The sequence below is a fragment of the Drosophila biarmipes genome, unplaced genomic scaffold, assembly GCF_025231255.1.
Source record: "Drosophila biarmipes strain raj3 unplaced genomic scaffold, RU_DBia_V1.1 ptg000017l, whole genome shotgun sequence".
Classification (NCBI taxonomy): Eukaryota; Metazoa; Arthropoda; class Insecta; order Diptera; family Drosophilidae; genus Drosophila; species Drosophila biarmipes.
In genome coordinates this window covers 73,446-89,944 of record NW_026114535.1, presented here as the reverse complement: position 1 = coordinate 89,944, position 16,499 = coordinate 73,446, and the positions used below count along the sequence as shown (strand labels likewise).

General features: G+C 42.8%; 1 protein-coding gene across 1 annotated transcript in view; it reads right to left on the bottom strand.

Moving 5' to 3' along the window:
• Nucleotides 1-16,195, bottom strand: part of LOC127012042 (uncharacterized) — an 82,118-nt gene extending 65,923 nt beyond the window's left edge. Inside the window, exons 1-2 of the mRNA XM_050890160.1 lie at nucleotides 16,069-16,195; nucleotides 3,704-3,832 (exon numbers count right to left, since the gene is read on the bottom strand). Coding sequence (XP_050746117.1) covers nucleotides 3,704-3,808 — 105 coding nt within the window. The 5' untranslated portion in view covers nucleotides 3,809-3,832; nucleotides 16,069-16,195. The remainder of the gene's footprint in view (nucleotides 1-3,703; nucleotides 3,833-16,068) is intronic.
• Nucleotides 16,196-16,499: the final 304 nt, after the last annotated feature.

Sequence of the window (16,499 nt, the reverse complement as noted above, 5' to 3'; positions counted from 1 at the left end):
CGCTACAGTCTTTTGCAAATTGTGGGCGTTAAAGTGGGCACCCTACTAAAACAAACTTGCACTGCGCAGGATTCAGCATGCCACGCCGAACTTCTACAGCTTCCAAATCTTTCGGACAGATGGACATGGCTGGATTGACTCGGCTAGTGATTCTGATCAAGAATATATATACTTTAAAGGGTCGGAAACGCTTCCGTTAACCTCTTACACACTTTCCGACGAATATAGTATTTCCTTTTACTCTTCGAGTAACGGGTATGACTATCTATTCTTATTCTAATGAAATCGGGGTTTGTCGATGCCCAGAAAGAGTCATTACCAGTAGAACCAACTAACCAAGAATATTAATACAATGCGTCTGTTTACCATTTAATGGACAACAATGTAGGTTTTTAAAGAAACAATGGTAAACACTTTTTTTATGACACAAAAGTATTACCATTACCATTGTTTTTATGAATATTTTCTCTTATATAATATATAAAATGATTCATAATGAATGCAAAATAGTTTCAAGTTGGATATTTAGAACAATGAATAAGTTTCTTGCTGAATAAAAAAAAATATTTTTTTTGATTTGCCTCATTATTAGTATAGCCCTCTTTACCTTACAATAAGAGAAAATGCTATAGTCGATGCCATCGACTATTAAAATGATTGATAATGTAAATAAAATGTAACTTACACATTTTTAAATACAGACAATCGAACTAGATCGACTCTGCTAGTGATGCTGATTAAGAAAATAAAAAGATATAAATAAGGTAAAAATGTAGTGACGATCGCATCTGTAGCAATCACAAGTTCTAATATCAGCTTTTGTAACGAAAATGTATTATACGATCTACATAATAAATACATTATCTTAATTTTTTTTTTTGAAGAATGTAAAAAAATTAATAAAAATCGTTTAAAAAGCGTACATAGTATTTCTAAATACCTTTCTAACGACGTAGAGCACAAGCCTGTAGCTTCAGAAGTTCATAAGTTACGATTGTACACAATTTAGCTAATTAAAGCTGTTTTCTCGCCAAAGAATCTAGTTTTTCCAAAATTGGTAGAGTTAATAATTAACGTCGTCTAAAATCCTAAGAACTCTAAAATAGAAAGCGGCAAACAAAATAAATTTTTCAGTCTTGGTATGCAATCCTTTAAGTTCTTAAGTCACGTCCACGTAATGACGAAGAGCACCAGAAGGCTGTGCAAAGGCGAATACTATATAAACACGAAAAAATGAATATCGTTGGTAAGCTATTGATTGTTAGGGGTGATACATTGTAAAGAAGTCTCGTAGGCTGGGATATGCTCAGTCCCGCCAGGGTCTCTTTACCGAAAATATTTGTAAAGATATGGGACAAAAAGGTCTAGGGTGAAAATCGGTTGGCTGGCGTGAGATGTAGAGTGCCAGCCACCGGGATACGAAGTGAGAAAAATAGTTTTTATCGATGTCTGCAGCAGAGTGAAAAGGGTCAGCGGTAACGCGCATTTGGGCCTGGCTCATAGCATTCGCTACGAGAAGGCCGAGAGAGAGGTTCGATTATGGAGACAACTTTTCCCTAGGGCAGGATTTATGCCCTAAAATTTAGGCATTTGTCTTGAAATATTTATATTTATGCGTGGCCAGCTTGATTAGATTCTTTTCCTACGAGTTGTATAAAAATTTATTAGACCATTTTTATTTCTTGGTTCATGTTTTTCTCAGCGCTCGCAGGTTAACGGGTTAGGTTAGGTCATGGTATTTAAATTCTAGCCTACTCTGGGCGAAGCCGCATCGAGGCCTTCGAGAAATTTCTCATTGCACGGGACTCTCGCTGGCCAAAATGCGGTTTACTGCAGTCACTTACCCGTCTTGCTCTCACGCACACACACACGCGTGAATCCGGGTGCTCCGCCGCTGGTCCTGGGTCGGCACACTCTCCTCGAGGTCGTCCAGGTAAACTCCTTCCCACTCCTTCCTTTGCTTCCTGGGTCACTTGGCACAAGTCACTCGACTGCTCCACTTTTCGCACTCCGAACGCAAAAGACTCTCGTTGTCCACATGAATTCGCTCTGCTCGCACTTCTGATCCCGTGCGCCGCGCTTGCAAGAAACCCGCTTCTGATCCCGAGCGTCGCCTTTGCAAGAGTCCCGCTTCTCCCACTTCAGATCCCGTGCGCATGCCCTCTTTCGCTTGCTCCTGTGTGGCGCTGCTCACGCGAGCACTTGTGGTGAATATTTCGTTGCTCTCCTGGTGTGCGTGTATGTGTGGCTACTGCTGATGCGAGTGCGGAGGGGGGAAGATAAACAGAACTTATCGCTTGGGCATAGCTAAGATAAATATTGTGTACCAATATAACTACAAATCTTACAATTATTGGCTAAGCTTACATATTAAGAGAACTGTACAAAGTTTTTACAAAGTTATTCGCGAGGGTTGTGAGGAGTCGTTTGGCCCCTCACAAATAGCGCCCACAACATCGGCAGCCAGCGACAACAACTTTGGCCGGCAGCGTCAATAACATCAGCCGCCAGCGGCAACAACAACGCCAGTCAGCGCTAACAACATCGGTCGCCAGCGACAACAACATCGGCAGCCAGCGACAACAACAACGCCAGTCAGCGCCAACAACATCGGTCGCCAGCGACAACAACATCGGCAGCCAGCGACAATAGCAATAGCAATAGCAACAGCAGCCACCGGCAATAGCAACAGCAGCCAGCGCCAACAAAAACAGCAGCTAACAACAAAACAAAACCCTCGCGCATAACTTTCTAAAAAAAACTTTGTACAGTTCACTTAATATGTAAGCTTAATCAATAATTGTAAGATTTGTAGTTATATTAGTACACAAGAATTATCTTAAGCTAAGCTTTTTTCCTCCGCTCTCGCATCAGCAGTAGCCACACACACGCACCAGGAGAGCAACGAAATATTCACCACGATAAGTGCAGCGCGGCACAGGAGCAAGCGAAATTGGCACGCGCCAAGGAAAGAGCGACAAAAAAGGAGTACCGAAACTCCGACAAGTGGAAAAAACCCAGAGCAGCCGAGAACTTGAACAAAACGCGACGGCAAAGCTTGACCAGGTCTCTTTTTGGGAAAAGGCGGTGCACGGGATCAGAAGCAAGGTCTTCTTTGGAAAAACGCAGCGCACCGGACCAGAAGTGCGAAAAGCAGGGGACTCTTGGTTACACAGCGAGCGAGATCGGAAGTGCAAGCGGAGGAAAAAAATCTAGGGGGACAGTCTTGTGCGTTCGGAGTGCAAAAAGTTTGCGAAGAAAGAAAACCCCAAGATCGAGTGACCAGTGCAAGGGACCCAGGAAGCGAAGGAAGGAGTGATACCTGGACGACTGCGAGGAGAGTGTGCCGTCCCAGGACCAGCGGCGGAGCACCCGGACTTATGCGTGTGTGTGTGCGTGCTGAGCAACAGCTATCTGAGGGTCGAAGCACTCGGCCAGAACGCTATTTTGTTTTTTTTTTGCATTCCGAAGCAAACATTTAAAAACGCAACCTCTGAGAGAGCCCTCAAATAGATGTTTTGAACCAACTTCATATACTGGATTTAAAAAGAGATTGTAAAGAAAACCGTTTTTTTTTTTAAAACCAAAAATGATTAAAGATGTACATTAGAAAACGTATTTAAAAAAACGGATGCTTATAACCGATATTTATAATACAAATTAACAAAACATTCCTCTTAAATTTACATTAATTTAAACAAACCTTATTGAACTTATGATTTAGCTCAATAGATCGTTTTCGTCTTCTAATTTCCTCGGTCTCATCAATTGGGTCTGTAGATTCCGTCACTTCGATGGGAAGCATCATTACTCGATGTTCATCTTCTTTGTTCTAAAAATATTTATGAAAATATGAAACTTGTTGGTCAACAGAATTTAAAATCGGTATTCAACAGGTTTGATACAGAAAATTTATTGTGAAAACCAACACATAGGTACCACATAGAAACTTTTTAATGGAAACTTCAAAGTGTCTTTCCTGTTTGTGTTAGAAATGGTTATGTAAGCATCATACAGATTATAGCGTTTTGGCCATTTTTGGGTGTTGGAGTAGGCGTAGCAAACATTTTGGAGTCAACTGAAAGCAAGGCTAATACATTTTAGTCAAAATTAATTTTTTTTAAACAACTGTGGTCGCTACAGTTTTGGGCGGCTTATGGGTATTAAAGTGGGCGTGGCGAAATCCTGGGCTTAAAGGGTAGGTATGGATGAGAGATTTCAGTTACAATTTTGTTTCTAGATTAAAAGATGCAGGCGCTACAGTCTTTTGCAAATTGTGGGCGTTAAAGTGGGCACCCTACTAAAACAAACTCGCACTGCGCAGGAATCAGCATGCCACGCCGCACTTCTACAGCTTCCAAATCTTTCGGATAGACGGACATAGCTGAATTGACTCGGCTAGTGATTCTGATCAAGAATATATATACTTTAAAGGGTCGGAAACGCTTCCGTTAACCTCTTACACACTTTCCGACGAATCTAGTATTTCCTTTTACTCTTCGAGTAACGGGTATGACTATCTATTCTTATTCTAATGAAATCGGGGTTTGTCGATGCCCAGAAAGAGTCATTACCAGTTGACAACAAAGTAGGTTTTTAAAGAAACAATGGTAAACACAATTTTTATGACACAAAAGTATTACCATTATCATTGTTTTTATGAATTTTTGCTCTTATTTAATATATAAAATGATTCATAATGAATGCAAAATAGTTTCAAGTTGGATATTTAGAACAACGAATAAGTTTCTTGCTGAATTAAAAAAAATATTTTATTTGATTTGCCTCATTATTAGTATAGCCCTCTTTACCTTATAATAAGTCGATGCCATCGACTATTAAAATGATTGATAATGTAAATAAAATGTAACTGACACATTTTTAAATACAGACAATCGAACTAGATCGACTCTGCTAGTGATGCTGATTAAGAAAGTAAAAAGATATAAATAAGGTAAAAATGTAGTGACGATCGCATCTGTAGCAATCACAAGTTCTAATATCAGCTTTTGTAACGAAAATGTATTATACGATCTACATAATAAACACATTATCTTAATTTTTTTTTTGAAGAATGTAAAAAAATTAATAAAAATCGTTTAAAAAGCGTACATAGTATTTCTAAATACCTTTCTAACGACGTAGAGCACAAGACATAAGTTACGATTGTACACAATTTAGCTAATTAAAGCTGTTTTCTCGCCAAAGAATCTAGTTTTTCCAAAATTGGTAGAGTTAATAATTAACGTCGTCTAAAATCCTAAGAACTCTAAAATAGAAACCGGCAAACAAAATAAATTTTTCAGTCTTGGTATGCAATCCTTTAAGTTCTTAAATCACGTCCACGTAATGACGAAGAGCACCAGAAGGCTGTGCAAAAGCGAATACTATATAAACACGAAAAAATAAATATCTTTGGTAAGCTATTGATTGTTAGGGGTGATACATTGTAAAGAAGTCTCGTAGGCTCAGTCCCGCCAGGGTCTCTTTACCGAAAATATTTGTAAAGATATGGGACAAAAAGGTCTGGGACGAAAATCGGTTGGCTGGCGTGAGATGTAGAGTGCCAGGCACCGGGATACGGAGTGAGAAAAATAGTTTTTATCGGTGTCTGCAGCAGAGTGAAAAGGGTCAGCGGTAACGCGCATTTGGGCCTGGCTCATAGCATTCGCTACGAGAAGGCCGAGAGAGAGAGGTTCGATTATGGAGACAACTTTTCCCTAGGGCAGGATTTATGCCCTAAAATTTAGGCATTTGTCTTGATTAGATTCTTTTCCTACGAGTGGTATAAAAATTTATTAGACCATTTTTATTTCTTGGTTCATGTTTTTCTCAGCGCTCGCAGGTTAACGGGTTAGGTTAGGTCATGGTATATAAATTCTAGCCTACTCTGGGCGAAGCCGCATCGAGGCCTTCGAGAAATTTCTCATTGCGCGGGACTCTCGCTGGCCAAAATGCGGCTTACTGCACTCACTCGTCTTGCTCTTACGCACACACACACACGTGAATCCGGGTGCTCCGCCGCTGGTCCTGGGTCGGCACACTCTCCTCGGGGTCGTCCAGGTAAACTCCTTCCCACTCCTTCCTTTGCTTCCTGGGTCACTTGGCACCAGTCACTCGACTGCTCCACTTTTCGCACTCCGAACGCAAAAGACTCTCGCTGTCCACATGAATTCGCTCTGCTCGCACTTCTGATCCCGTGCGCCGCGTTTGCAAGAAACCCGCTTCTGATCCCGAGCGTCGCCTTTGCAAGAGTCCCGTTTCTCGCATATTTAGCGCTGCCTTTGCAAGAGTCCCGCTTCTCATACTTCTGATCCCTTGCGCCGTGTGTCTAAGAGTCAAGCTTTGCCCCCGCGTTTTGTTCAAGTTTTCGGCTGCTCATGGTTTTTTCCACTCCTCGAAGTTTCTGTACTCCTTTCCCTCGCTCTGCCGCGGCGGAGCACCCGGACTTACGCGTGTGTGTGTGCGTGCTGAGCAACAGCGATCTGATGGTCGAAGCACTTGGCCAGAACGCTATTTTGTTTTTTTTTGCATTCCGAAGCAAACATTTGAAAACGCAACCTCTGAGAAAGCCCTCAAATAGATGTTTTAAAACAACTTCATATACTGGATTTAAAAAGAGATTGTAAAGAAAACTGCTTTTCAGTCAAATTTTTTGACAACCAAAAAATGATTAGAGATGTACATTAGAAAACGTATTTAAAAAAACGGATGCTTATAACCGATATTTATAATACAAATTAAATTTACATTAATTTAAACAATCCTTATTGAACTTATGATTTAGCTCAATAGATCGTTTTCGTCTTCTAACTTCCTCGTTCTTATCAATTGGGTCTGTAGATTCCGTCACTTCGATGGGAAGCATCATTACTCGATGTTCATCTTCTTTGTTCTAAAAGTATTTATGAAAATATGAAACTTGTTGGTCAACAGAATTTAAAATCGGTATTCAACAGGTTTGATACAAAAAATTTATTGTGAAATCCAACACATAGGTACCACATAGAAACTTTTTAATGGAAACTTCAAAGTGTCTTTCCTGTTTGTGTTAGAAATGGTTATGTGGGCATCATACAGATTATAGCGTTTTGGCCATTTTTGGGTGTTGGAGTAGGCGTAGCAAACATTTTGGAGTCAACTGAAAGCTATTAACAAGGCTAATACATTTTAGTCAAAATTTATTTTTTTTAAACAACTGTGGTCGCTACAGTTTTGGGGGGCTTGTGGTAAAAGGGTAGGTATGGATGAGAGAAATACATTTCAGTTACAATTTTGTTTCTAGATTAAAAGATGGAGTCGCTACAGTCTTTTGCAAATTGTGGGCGTTAAAGTGGGCACCCTACTAAAACAAACTCGCACTGCGCAGGAATTAGCATGCCACGCCGAACTTCTACAGCTTCCAAATCTTTCGGACAGATGGACATGGCTGGATTGACTCGGCTAGTGATTCTGATCAAGAATATATATACTTTAAAGGGTCGGAAACGCTTCCGTTAACCTCTTACACACTTTCCGACGAATCTAGTATTTCCTTTTACTCTTCGAGTAACGGGTATGACTATCTATTCTTATTCTAATGAAATCGGGGTTTGTCGATGCCCAGAAAGAGTCATTACCAGTAGAACCAACTAACCAAGAATATTAATACAATGCGTCTGTTTACCATTTAATGGACAACAATGTAGGTTTTTAAAGAAACAATGGTAAACACTTTTTTTATGACACAAAAGTATTACCATTAGCATTGTTTTTATGAATAGTTGCTCTTATATAATATATAAAATGATTCATAATGAATGCAAAATAGTTTCAAGTTGGAAATTTAGAACAACGAATAAGTTTCTTGCTGAATTAAAAAAAATATTTTATTTGATTTGCCTCATTATTAGTATTGCCCTCTTTACCTTACAATAAGAGAAAATGCTATAGTCGATGCCATCGACTATTAAAATGATTGATAATGTAAATAAAATGTAACTTACACATTTTTAAATACGGACAGTCGAACTAGATCGACTCGACTAGTGATGCTGATTAAGAATATAAAAAAATATAAATAAGGTAAAAATGTAGTGACGATCGCATCTGTAGCAATCACAAGTTCTAATATCAGCTTTTGTAACGAAAATGTATTATACGATCTACATGATAAATACATTATCTTAATTTTTTTTGAAGAATGTAAAAAAATTAATAAAAATCGTTTAAAAAGCGTACATAGTATTTCTAAATACCTTTCTAACGACGTAGAGCACAAGCCTGTAGCTTCAGAAGTTCATAAGTTACGATTGTACACAATTTAGCTAATTAAAGCTGTTTTCTCGCCAAAGAATCTAGGTTTTCCAAAATTGGTAGAGTTAATGTTTCTTATATTGAGCTTTTTAACGTCGTCTAAAATTCTAAGAACTGTAAAATATCGTTTTGGGAGAAACCGGCAAACAAAATAAATTTTTCAGTCTTGGTATGCAATCCTTTAAGTTCTTAAATCACGTCCACGTAATGACGAAGAGCACCAGAAGGCTGTGCAAAAGCGAATACTATATAAACACGAAAAAATGAATATCTTTGGTAAGCTATTGATCGTTAGGGGTGATACATTGTAAAGAAGTCTCGTAGGCTGGGATATGCTCAGTCCCGCCAGGGTCTCTTTACCGAAAATACAACATATAAAAATATGGGACAAAAAGGTCTAGGGTGAAAATCGGTTGGCTGGCGTGAGATGTAGAGTGCCAGCCACCGGGATACGGAGTGAGAAAAATAGTTTTTATCGATGTCTGCATTTGGGCCTGGCTCATAGCATTCGCTACGAGAAGGCCGAGAGAGGTTCGATTATGGAGACAACTTTTCCCTAGGGCAGGATTTATGGCCTAAAATTTAGGCATTTGTCTTGAAATATTTATATTTATGCGTGGCCAGCTTGATTGGATTCTTTTCCTACGAGTTGTATAAAAACGTATTAGACCATTTTTATTTCTTGGTTAATGATTTTCTCAGCACTCGCAGGTTAACGGGTTAGGTTAGGTCATGGTATATAAATTCTAGCATACTCTGGGCGAATCCGCATCGAGGCCTTCGAGAAATTTCTCATTGCACGGGACTCTCGCTGGCCAAAATGCGGCTTACTGCACTCACTCGTCTTGCACCAGTCACTCGACTGCTCCACTTTTCGCACTCCGAACGCAAAAGACTCTCGATGTCCACTTCTCTGCTCGCACCTCTGATCCCGTGCGCCGCGTTTGCAAGAAACCCGCTTCTGATCCCGTGCGCCGCGTGTCTAAGAGTCCCGCTTCTGATCCCGAGCGTCGCCTTTGCAAGAGTCCCGCTTCTCCCACTTCTGATCCCGTGCGCATGTCCTCTCTCGCTTGCTCCTGTGTGGCGCTGCTCACGCGAGCACTTGTCGTGGTGAATATTTCGTTGCTCTCCTGGTGTGCGTGTGTGTGTGGCTACTGCTGATGCGAGAGCGGAAGGAGAAAGATTAGCTTCAGATAATGTTTGTGGCAAGTTTGTTGCTATTGTGCCGTCTTCGTACGGACTTCTGGAGCTGCTGCTGCGCTTCTATCTTCGTGTATGCTTCCGCTGTCTGCGGGTATCCTTGGATGCTTATCTGCTGCTCTCGTCTTGATGTGTACATTTCTTCGTGCTGGCTTCCCCGTCGCTTCCGCCTTGATGCGGGTATCCTTGGTTTCTCTATCTCTGCTGTTGCTGTTGCTCTGCTACGGGTTTTTAGCGTCAATCGATCGCTAAACTTGCTCCGCCATCTGAATGTCTTCATTGTCGTCCAGTCGTCTGGGATTCTAATTCGTTGACTACTTCCTTCAAATCCCTAAGGGATGCCGTTCTGCGTTGCCTGCTCTGGCTATGTTGCAAGCGCACTATGGTGGGAGAAAAGAACTTAATTACTTTGTACGGGCCTCCTGTGTTCTCCTGTACTACCTTGAAAATATCCCGTAGCAATTTCGCTTCGGGTGAACGTGGCGCTTGGCTTGGTCCTGGAGTCACTTCATCATACAAGGCCCCTGGGAGTCGTGGCTCTGAGTTTCCTGATGGCCCATATGATAGCCAGACACTCCTTTCCTATGGCGGAGTAGTTCTCCTCGGCGGCGATGAGGAGTCTGCTGGCGAATGCGATGACTCGTTCTTCTCCCTGGATTTTCTGCGTTAAAACTGCTCCCAGGCCGATGTCACTGGGGTCTGTTTGCAACACGAACTTCTCGTTGAAGTCGGGGCAGGCGAGAACCGGCGCCTCCGTGAGTTTTCTTTTGAGTTCCTCGAACGCATCTTGCTGCTCCTGCTACCATTGCCATTTCTTTCCTTTCTTGAGTAGCGGAGACATGGGCTGGTACAAGACCCTCCCGGGGACTGTAAATGCTGTGCACTCGCGGCTGAAGTCGGCTACATGTATTTGCCAATATCCGCTCTTCAAATCGAGCGTCGATATGTTCTTGGCATGGCGCAGACGCTCCAAGATGTGTGTTATCCTTGGCAGCGGGTATGCATCTGGAATAGAATGGGCATTTAGCTGTCGAAAATGTACACATAGTCGCATTTCTCCAGATTTCTTGCCCACGAGTACAATAGGGGCGCTGTGGGGGCTCCGTGAAGCCTCTATACAGTCGTTGCGTAGCAGTTCGTCGATCTGCTCATCGATAATGCATCTGCATCGCGGGATACCTAGGAAAATACCTCTGTTTGATGGGCTTATCATCTCGCATTGTGATCGTATGCTCAGCCATATTTGACACTCCCGTCAATCCTTTGAATTTGGCCAATTCCTCCTGTAAAAATTTGTTTACCCAGGGTTCTAATTATTCTTGCTCGGTGTTTGCTGTGATTACGGCTAGTGCTCCTCCAGCGTCAGGTGTGTAAGCTGGTCTGGCTGGGGAAGGCGCTCGCCCTTCCTCTACTGGTTCCGCTGAAACAGTAGCTTGATTCCGTCGAAACGGATTATTTCGCACGGCGTTGTCGTCTCGAGGCTCTAAAATACTTCTGGTCGGGGTGGCTTGTATCTCGTTATCTGGATCGTTGCTTGCTGGAGTGAACGTATTTGTCAAGAGAGAAGGCATAGCTAAGTCATTTGTGGAGCTGCTTATTAGGAGAGGGTTCAGAGTGGCAGACACGCCACAGAGGAAGTCCTTGCCCAATAGCACGTCTTCCATGATCGAAGGGAAAACTAGCAGTGGAAAGGTGACCTAACGTTGGTCCAACCGGACTTTGGCTACCACTTGGTTATCTCCTTGCGTGAGCCTTCCGCCAGGCTGAAATGAGTGTATACCGACCGTACGTTGTGAGGCGTTCCTACACGTTGAACAACTCGTTCGCTCACAAAGCTTCTGCTAGCTCCGGTGTCTATAGTAGCGTTAAACTCCTGACCCTCGATTTGCATCTGTGCGATAATTCTGCTCGACTGAACCTGTAAGATTTCTCCTAATTCCGGGGATTCCTGTAGGCAGTCTCCGTCCGTTCCCCGAGGGGGTGAAGACTCCTCTCGTTTCCCAGCTATGTACGACGGCAACTCGAGAGTGCGTACTCCTCTGCGACCACAATCCCAATAAAAGGACTCTGGGATTGCGACATGTAGTTGTCCGGTGACCCTCTTGGGCACAATTCCTGCAAGTAAGACTGAAATTCGGCACCATTGACATGTTCCCCACTCGAGGAACTGATTGTGGAACTGTGGCTGGGGTGGGTGGTCGTGCGAAATTTTGTTGACCTGTTGGTGATGCTCCTGCATACGCTGTGGTTTGGCCAACATTCTGGCATGGCTTCCTGTGCTTCGATCGTGGGTGACCTCGTAGTTTACCGCTAAAGTGGTAAGTTGCTCCAAGGTGGTGAAGTCGTGCCTCATTGCGTACATCTGATACTCCGGTAGGAGCTTTTCATAGATACGTTCCAACTCCTGCTCCGCATTTTACCCCGCTCTGTACATCACGAGTCTGATGTTTACTAGATATTGTTTGAAAGTCTCTCCTCGTCGCTGATCTCTGGTGCGGATCTCATCCTCGAGTCGCTGAAAATACCTGGGTGGCAGAAAGAAGTCAAGAAACGCCTTCTTGAAGTTCGTCCAAGATTTTCCTAGCAGCTGGCTTGTCCGAAACCAGTGCTCAGCTGTATCCGTCAAAAGACCAGGGATGGGCTGCGGCATCTTCTCCACGTAAACTTCATATGCGGTGGCTCGTTCCTCGAGGTGTTGGATGAAGGTGATGGGGTCCATGGTTCCGTCAAAAGTGATTCGCCAATTCTTCAACTTCTCCGCTATCGTAGCTGCGGGTATCTCTACTTTCTTGGGAAAAATATCTCGCTTGACCGGAGGGACTCCGTGTCTCCGACTACATCGGCACCTCTGCCTTCCAGTGCTGGCACCTGAAGCTGCGTTGGACCCGGTAGGTGTGGGTTCGGAGTCGGTGAACGCTGCTTCCTATCCGTTAGTGCGGTTGTAAATTCCGCCTTGCATTCCTATAGTCGCTTGGTTATCTCCAGCACGTGGTCGTCCCGATTGTTAAGAGCAGCCAGCCTGCCCCTCATTTCCTCAACTGTTCAGATTGCTTCCAAGGAAAACTCCTTCAGAATCGCCTTCAATTCCCGCTTCCGGAGATACGAAATCCAACGCGCGCCCATATTGCTGTGAAATAATAGTTAACTGGCAAACGACAAGAAAAATTTCGATAGGACGAGAGAAATTCTTAAATGAGGGACAAGCGATGTTCGAACTGGTTAAAATCTTCATCGAAAATTTTATTTTATTTTTCACCAAGAATTTACTGAATTCCTACGTGTAACGATGGTACCTACAATCCGATGTCCAACGACGATTTAATTCCTAAATTTTTCTCGACGGTGATTGAATTTTGTTCGACGACGATGTTTTTGAGAGCTGCCGATGCACGTGTTGACTCGCCAATGGTTATATGAGAAACTCCCCACCGATGTGATCCCGTTGCCTGTCCTTTATCGACTCCTGCTCGTATGAGAGGGACGACGATGAGAGTAAAAACGAAAAACAAAATGACTGCGCTGTGGAGAGTATACGTTAGCTTTTTCCTGCCTCGTGCTTTCGAAACTCTCGTGACCTGAGTTGGCTAACCTAGAGGGCTCTTGTCTCTCTCCCTCTCCGATTATCTTCCTGTATGTATTTCTTCCTCACGTGATTTGCTGGCCACATGATCTTAGAAATAAATGTATGTGTGTCTGCGTGCGTTAGAAATTTCTCGCTGTGTGTGGGTATAAGTTGTCCCGAATTCGCCATGTGCTCTGCTTAAATTCTAAGTTTTTCTTTTCTGAGGTTATGTTCGGTGCGCTGGTATATTTTATAAATATAAATATATATATATATATTTCCCTGTTTTATGCGTTAGAATTTTTTTTGGAGTCCCTCGATAGATGACTTTCCGACTTAAAAATTACGTTCCGACTTAAAAATTCCGCCTCCAAGTGAATTTTCAAACTCCCTGTACCCAGATGGGTTTTTAGGCAATATTTAGGCCGTCTAAAATGTCGTAAACCCCATGTCCCTGTTCGGGTGCCATTCTGTAAAGAAGTCTCGTAGGCTGGGATATACTCAGTCCCGCCAGGGTCTCTTTACCGAAAATATTAGTAAAGATGTGGGACAAAAAGGTCTAGGACGAAAATCGGTTGGCTGGCGTGAGAGCTAGATACGGAGTGAGAGAAATAGTTTATTCGGTTTCTGCAGCAGAGTGAAAAGGGTCAGCGGTAACGCGCATTTGGGCCTGGCTATGAGAAGGCCTACTCTGCACGGGAATCTCGCTGGCCAAAATGCGGTTCACTGCACTCACTCACCCGTCTTGCTCTCACGCACACACACACGCGTGAATCCCGGTGCTCCGCCGCTGGTCCTGGGTCGGCACACTCTCCTCGAGGTCGTCCAGGTAAACTCCTCCCCACTCCTTGCTTTGCTTCCTGGGTCACTTGGCACAAGTCGATTGCACCACTTTTTCCACTCCGAACGCAAAAGACTCTCGTTGTCCACATGAATTCGCTCTGCTCGCACTTCTGATCCCGTGCGCCGGGTGTCTAAGAGTCCCGCTCTGATCCCGAGCGCCGCCTTTGCAAGAGTCCCGCTTCTCGCACTTCTGATCCCGTGCGCCGCGTTTTCCAGAGTTCCCTGCTCGCACTTCTGATCCCGTGCGCCGCATGTGCCAGAGTCCCCCTTCTGTTCCCGTGCGCCGCCTTTGCAAGAGTCCCGCTTCTGGCACTTCTGATCCCGTGCGCCGCGTGTCACGCTTTGCGCCCGCGTTTTGTTCAAGTTTTCGGCTGCTCATGGTTTTTCCACTCCTGGAAGTTTCGGTACTCCTTTTCTCTCGCTCTTCCCTTGGCGCCAATTTTTGGGGGTTGTTTTCCTGCTCGCTTGCTCCTGTTCAAGACTAATGCACACAGAGTGTCCGTTCAAAAGTAATACACAAATTTTGGGGCACTTCTCATAATGAAAACCTAATTTTTCTTGTCGTTTGTCTGCTTGTCAGTTTGTCTTAAAATGTTATAAAAGTATTTTAAAAAACCATGTTTGACTTTTAAGCATGAATTGATTCCTAAAAAACGGCTCTAACGGTTCAAAATTAAATTAAATGTATAACTTGACATTTCTCAACTATTGACGTATGACATGTTGTTGTAAAAGGGCCCCATTCATGTTATCAATTAAAACAAGGAAGAACGTTTTAGTCGTGTGCCTCAAAGGAGCAAATGGGGAATCGAGATATATAAGCAGCAAAGAGATGTTCTAGGGTGCCACCTACCGGCTATTTCAGTAGATGTTATGTGGGGGGCAGACAGGTTAAAGCGTTTAAAACGTTTGTGGGCGTTAGAGTGGGCGTGGCACATGATGAGACAAAAAGGGTTCAGTTAAAATTTTGTTTCTATCATAAAAACTGTAGGGGCTACAGATTTTTGCGGATTGCGCAGGAAAGATAGGAATCTTCATACCAAGTTTGATTGTTCTATCTCTTGTAGTTTGTGAGATATAAATATCACGGTAGCTAGAAACAATCCTTATAAATTTAACACTAACGTTTATAATTTATTATAGTTACAAGGGTATAAAAACTACGGCTTGCCGAAGTTCATTTCCTTTCTTGTTTTATATATTACCAGTTTTCCGATCGACTCAGCATTACCGTCGTTGCATTCAGACTTTTATTTACTGTGCTCTGGGAAAAAGTATTCAATTAAATCATAAAAATACAGAGACCGTTCAATAAATCTGCAATAACGCGAAAAGAGGCACTGTGCGATGAAATAGCTAATGTTTATATTTATTAATTCTTAAAATAATGTAAAACATAACATAACACCAAAAACTTTAAATAAACCAACCTCGAGAGACCGCTCTCAGTGTGTACAAAGAAACAACTCGTACTCTTCTTTTAAAGCAACCTAAAATAATAAAAGCTCTCAATTACCCCCGACTTAACCGAACTCTTAAACGTATACCATCGGTCTCTGCAGCCAAAAAGCGCAGTAACTAGCACCGCGATTTCTTTGACAACATCAACCCTAATAACAAGAATAACCGCAACTGAATCGACAGCACGTTTTACATCATCAGCTAGCATGGCACATATTAAAATGTCTGCCGCTGCTGCGCTCCCTGAAAAACATATTGCCGGCTGTGCAGACTGGTATGGATTGCTATATCCAAATCAAAAGAAGCTGAGTCCCCTAAATTCTCAAGCAACATAAACCGTGGCAATGCTGGCATAGCCGGCCAAATCTACCGTCGAGAAAAGGAAGCCAGAGCCGCCGCCTATTTATATACGGGAAAAAAGTTCCATTCCTTGTCAATAAAATTATTGAGCTTTTTTGACATGGATAACTTCCACATTATACCTCTTGTAAAGCGCAACATTAGGGAAACAAAAGTTCAAAATGAAGTCTGAAACAGAGAATTATCAAAATATCTTACCGAGTATAAAAATAACTTTTACACGTATCACCTAATTGCATGTTGCACTTAAGGGCATAGAGTATAAAGAATCGCCTGCAAAGATAACAAAGGAGCTACAAAATAAGTGACTTAACGCTTAGAGTAAGCTCAACCCAGAAAATAAGCACCTGAAGAAATACGGAGTGCACCCTATATACAATTTTCAGTTTCTGCTCCACCGGCGAATTACAGTTAATTAACCGCTCAAACACAATGGCCCTGTACAATGTGGGAACTGCCAAGAATATGTCTATACAAGGTTATACTGTAAACTGCGCCCGGTGTGTGTGCGAGCAAAGATGACTCGAAAAAGTGTGGCAACTGCGGTGACAATCACACTATAGAGGTTGCCCAGTTTATAATATATGATTCTCACATAACCCATAAAAAAATGTAACATTCGCAAGCACTTTAAAATCAGGACTGGCAACCCCAGCCTCAAAAAGATCATTTCTGCAATCAGCATACCAAGATGCGAACACCGCTCAGCAGCATGACGCTACGCCTCGTGACCACTCAGCGCTTGCATGGGCCGGATCGGATTTCACCCGCTGCCTTG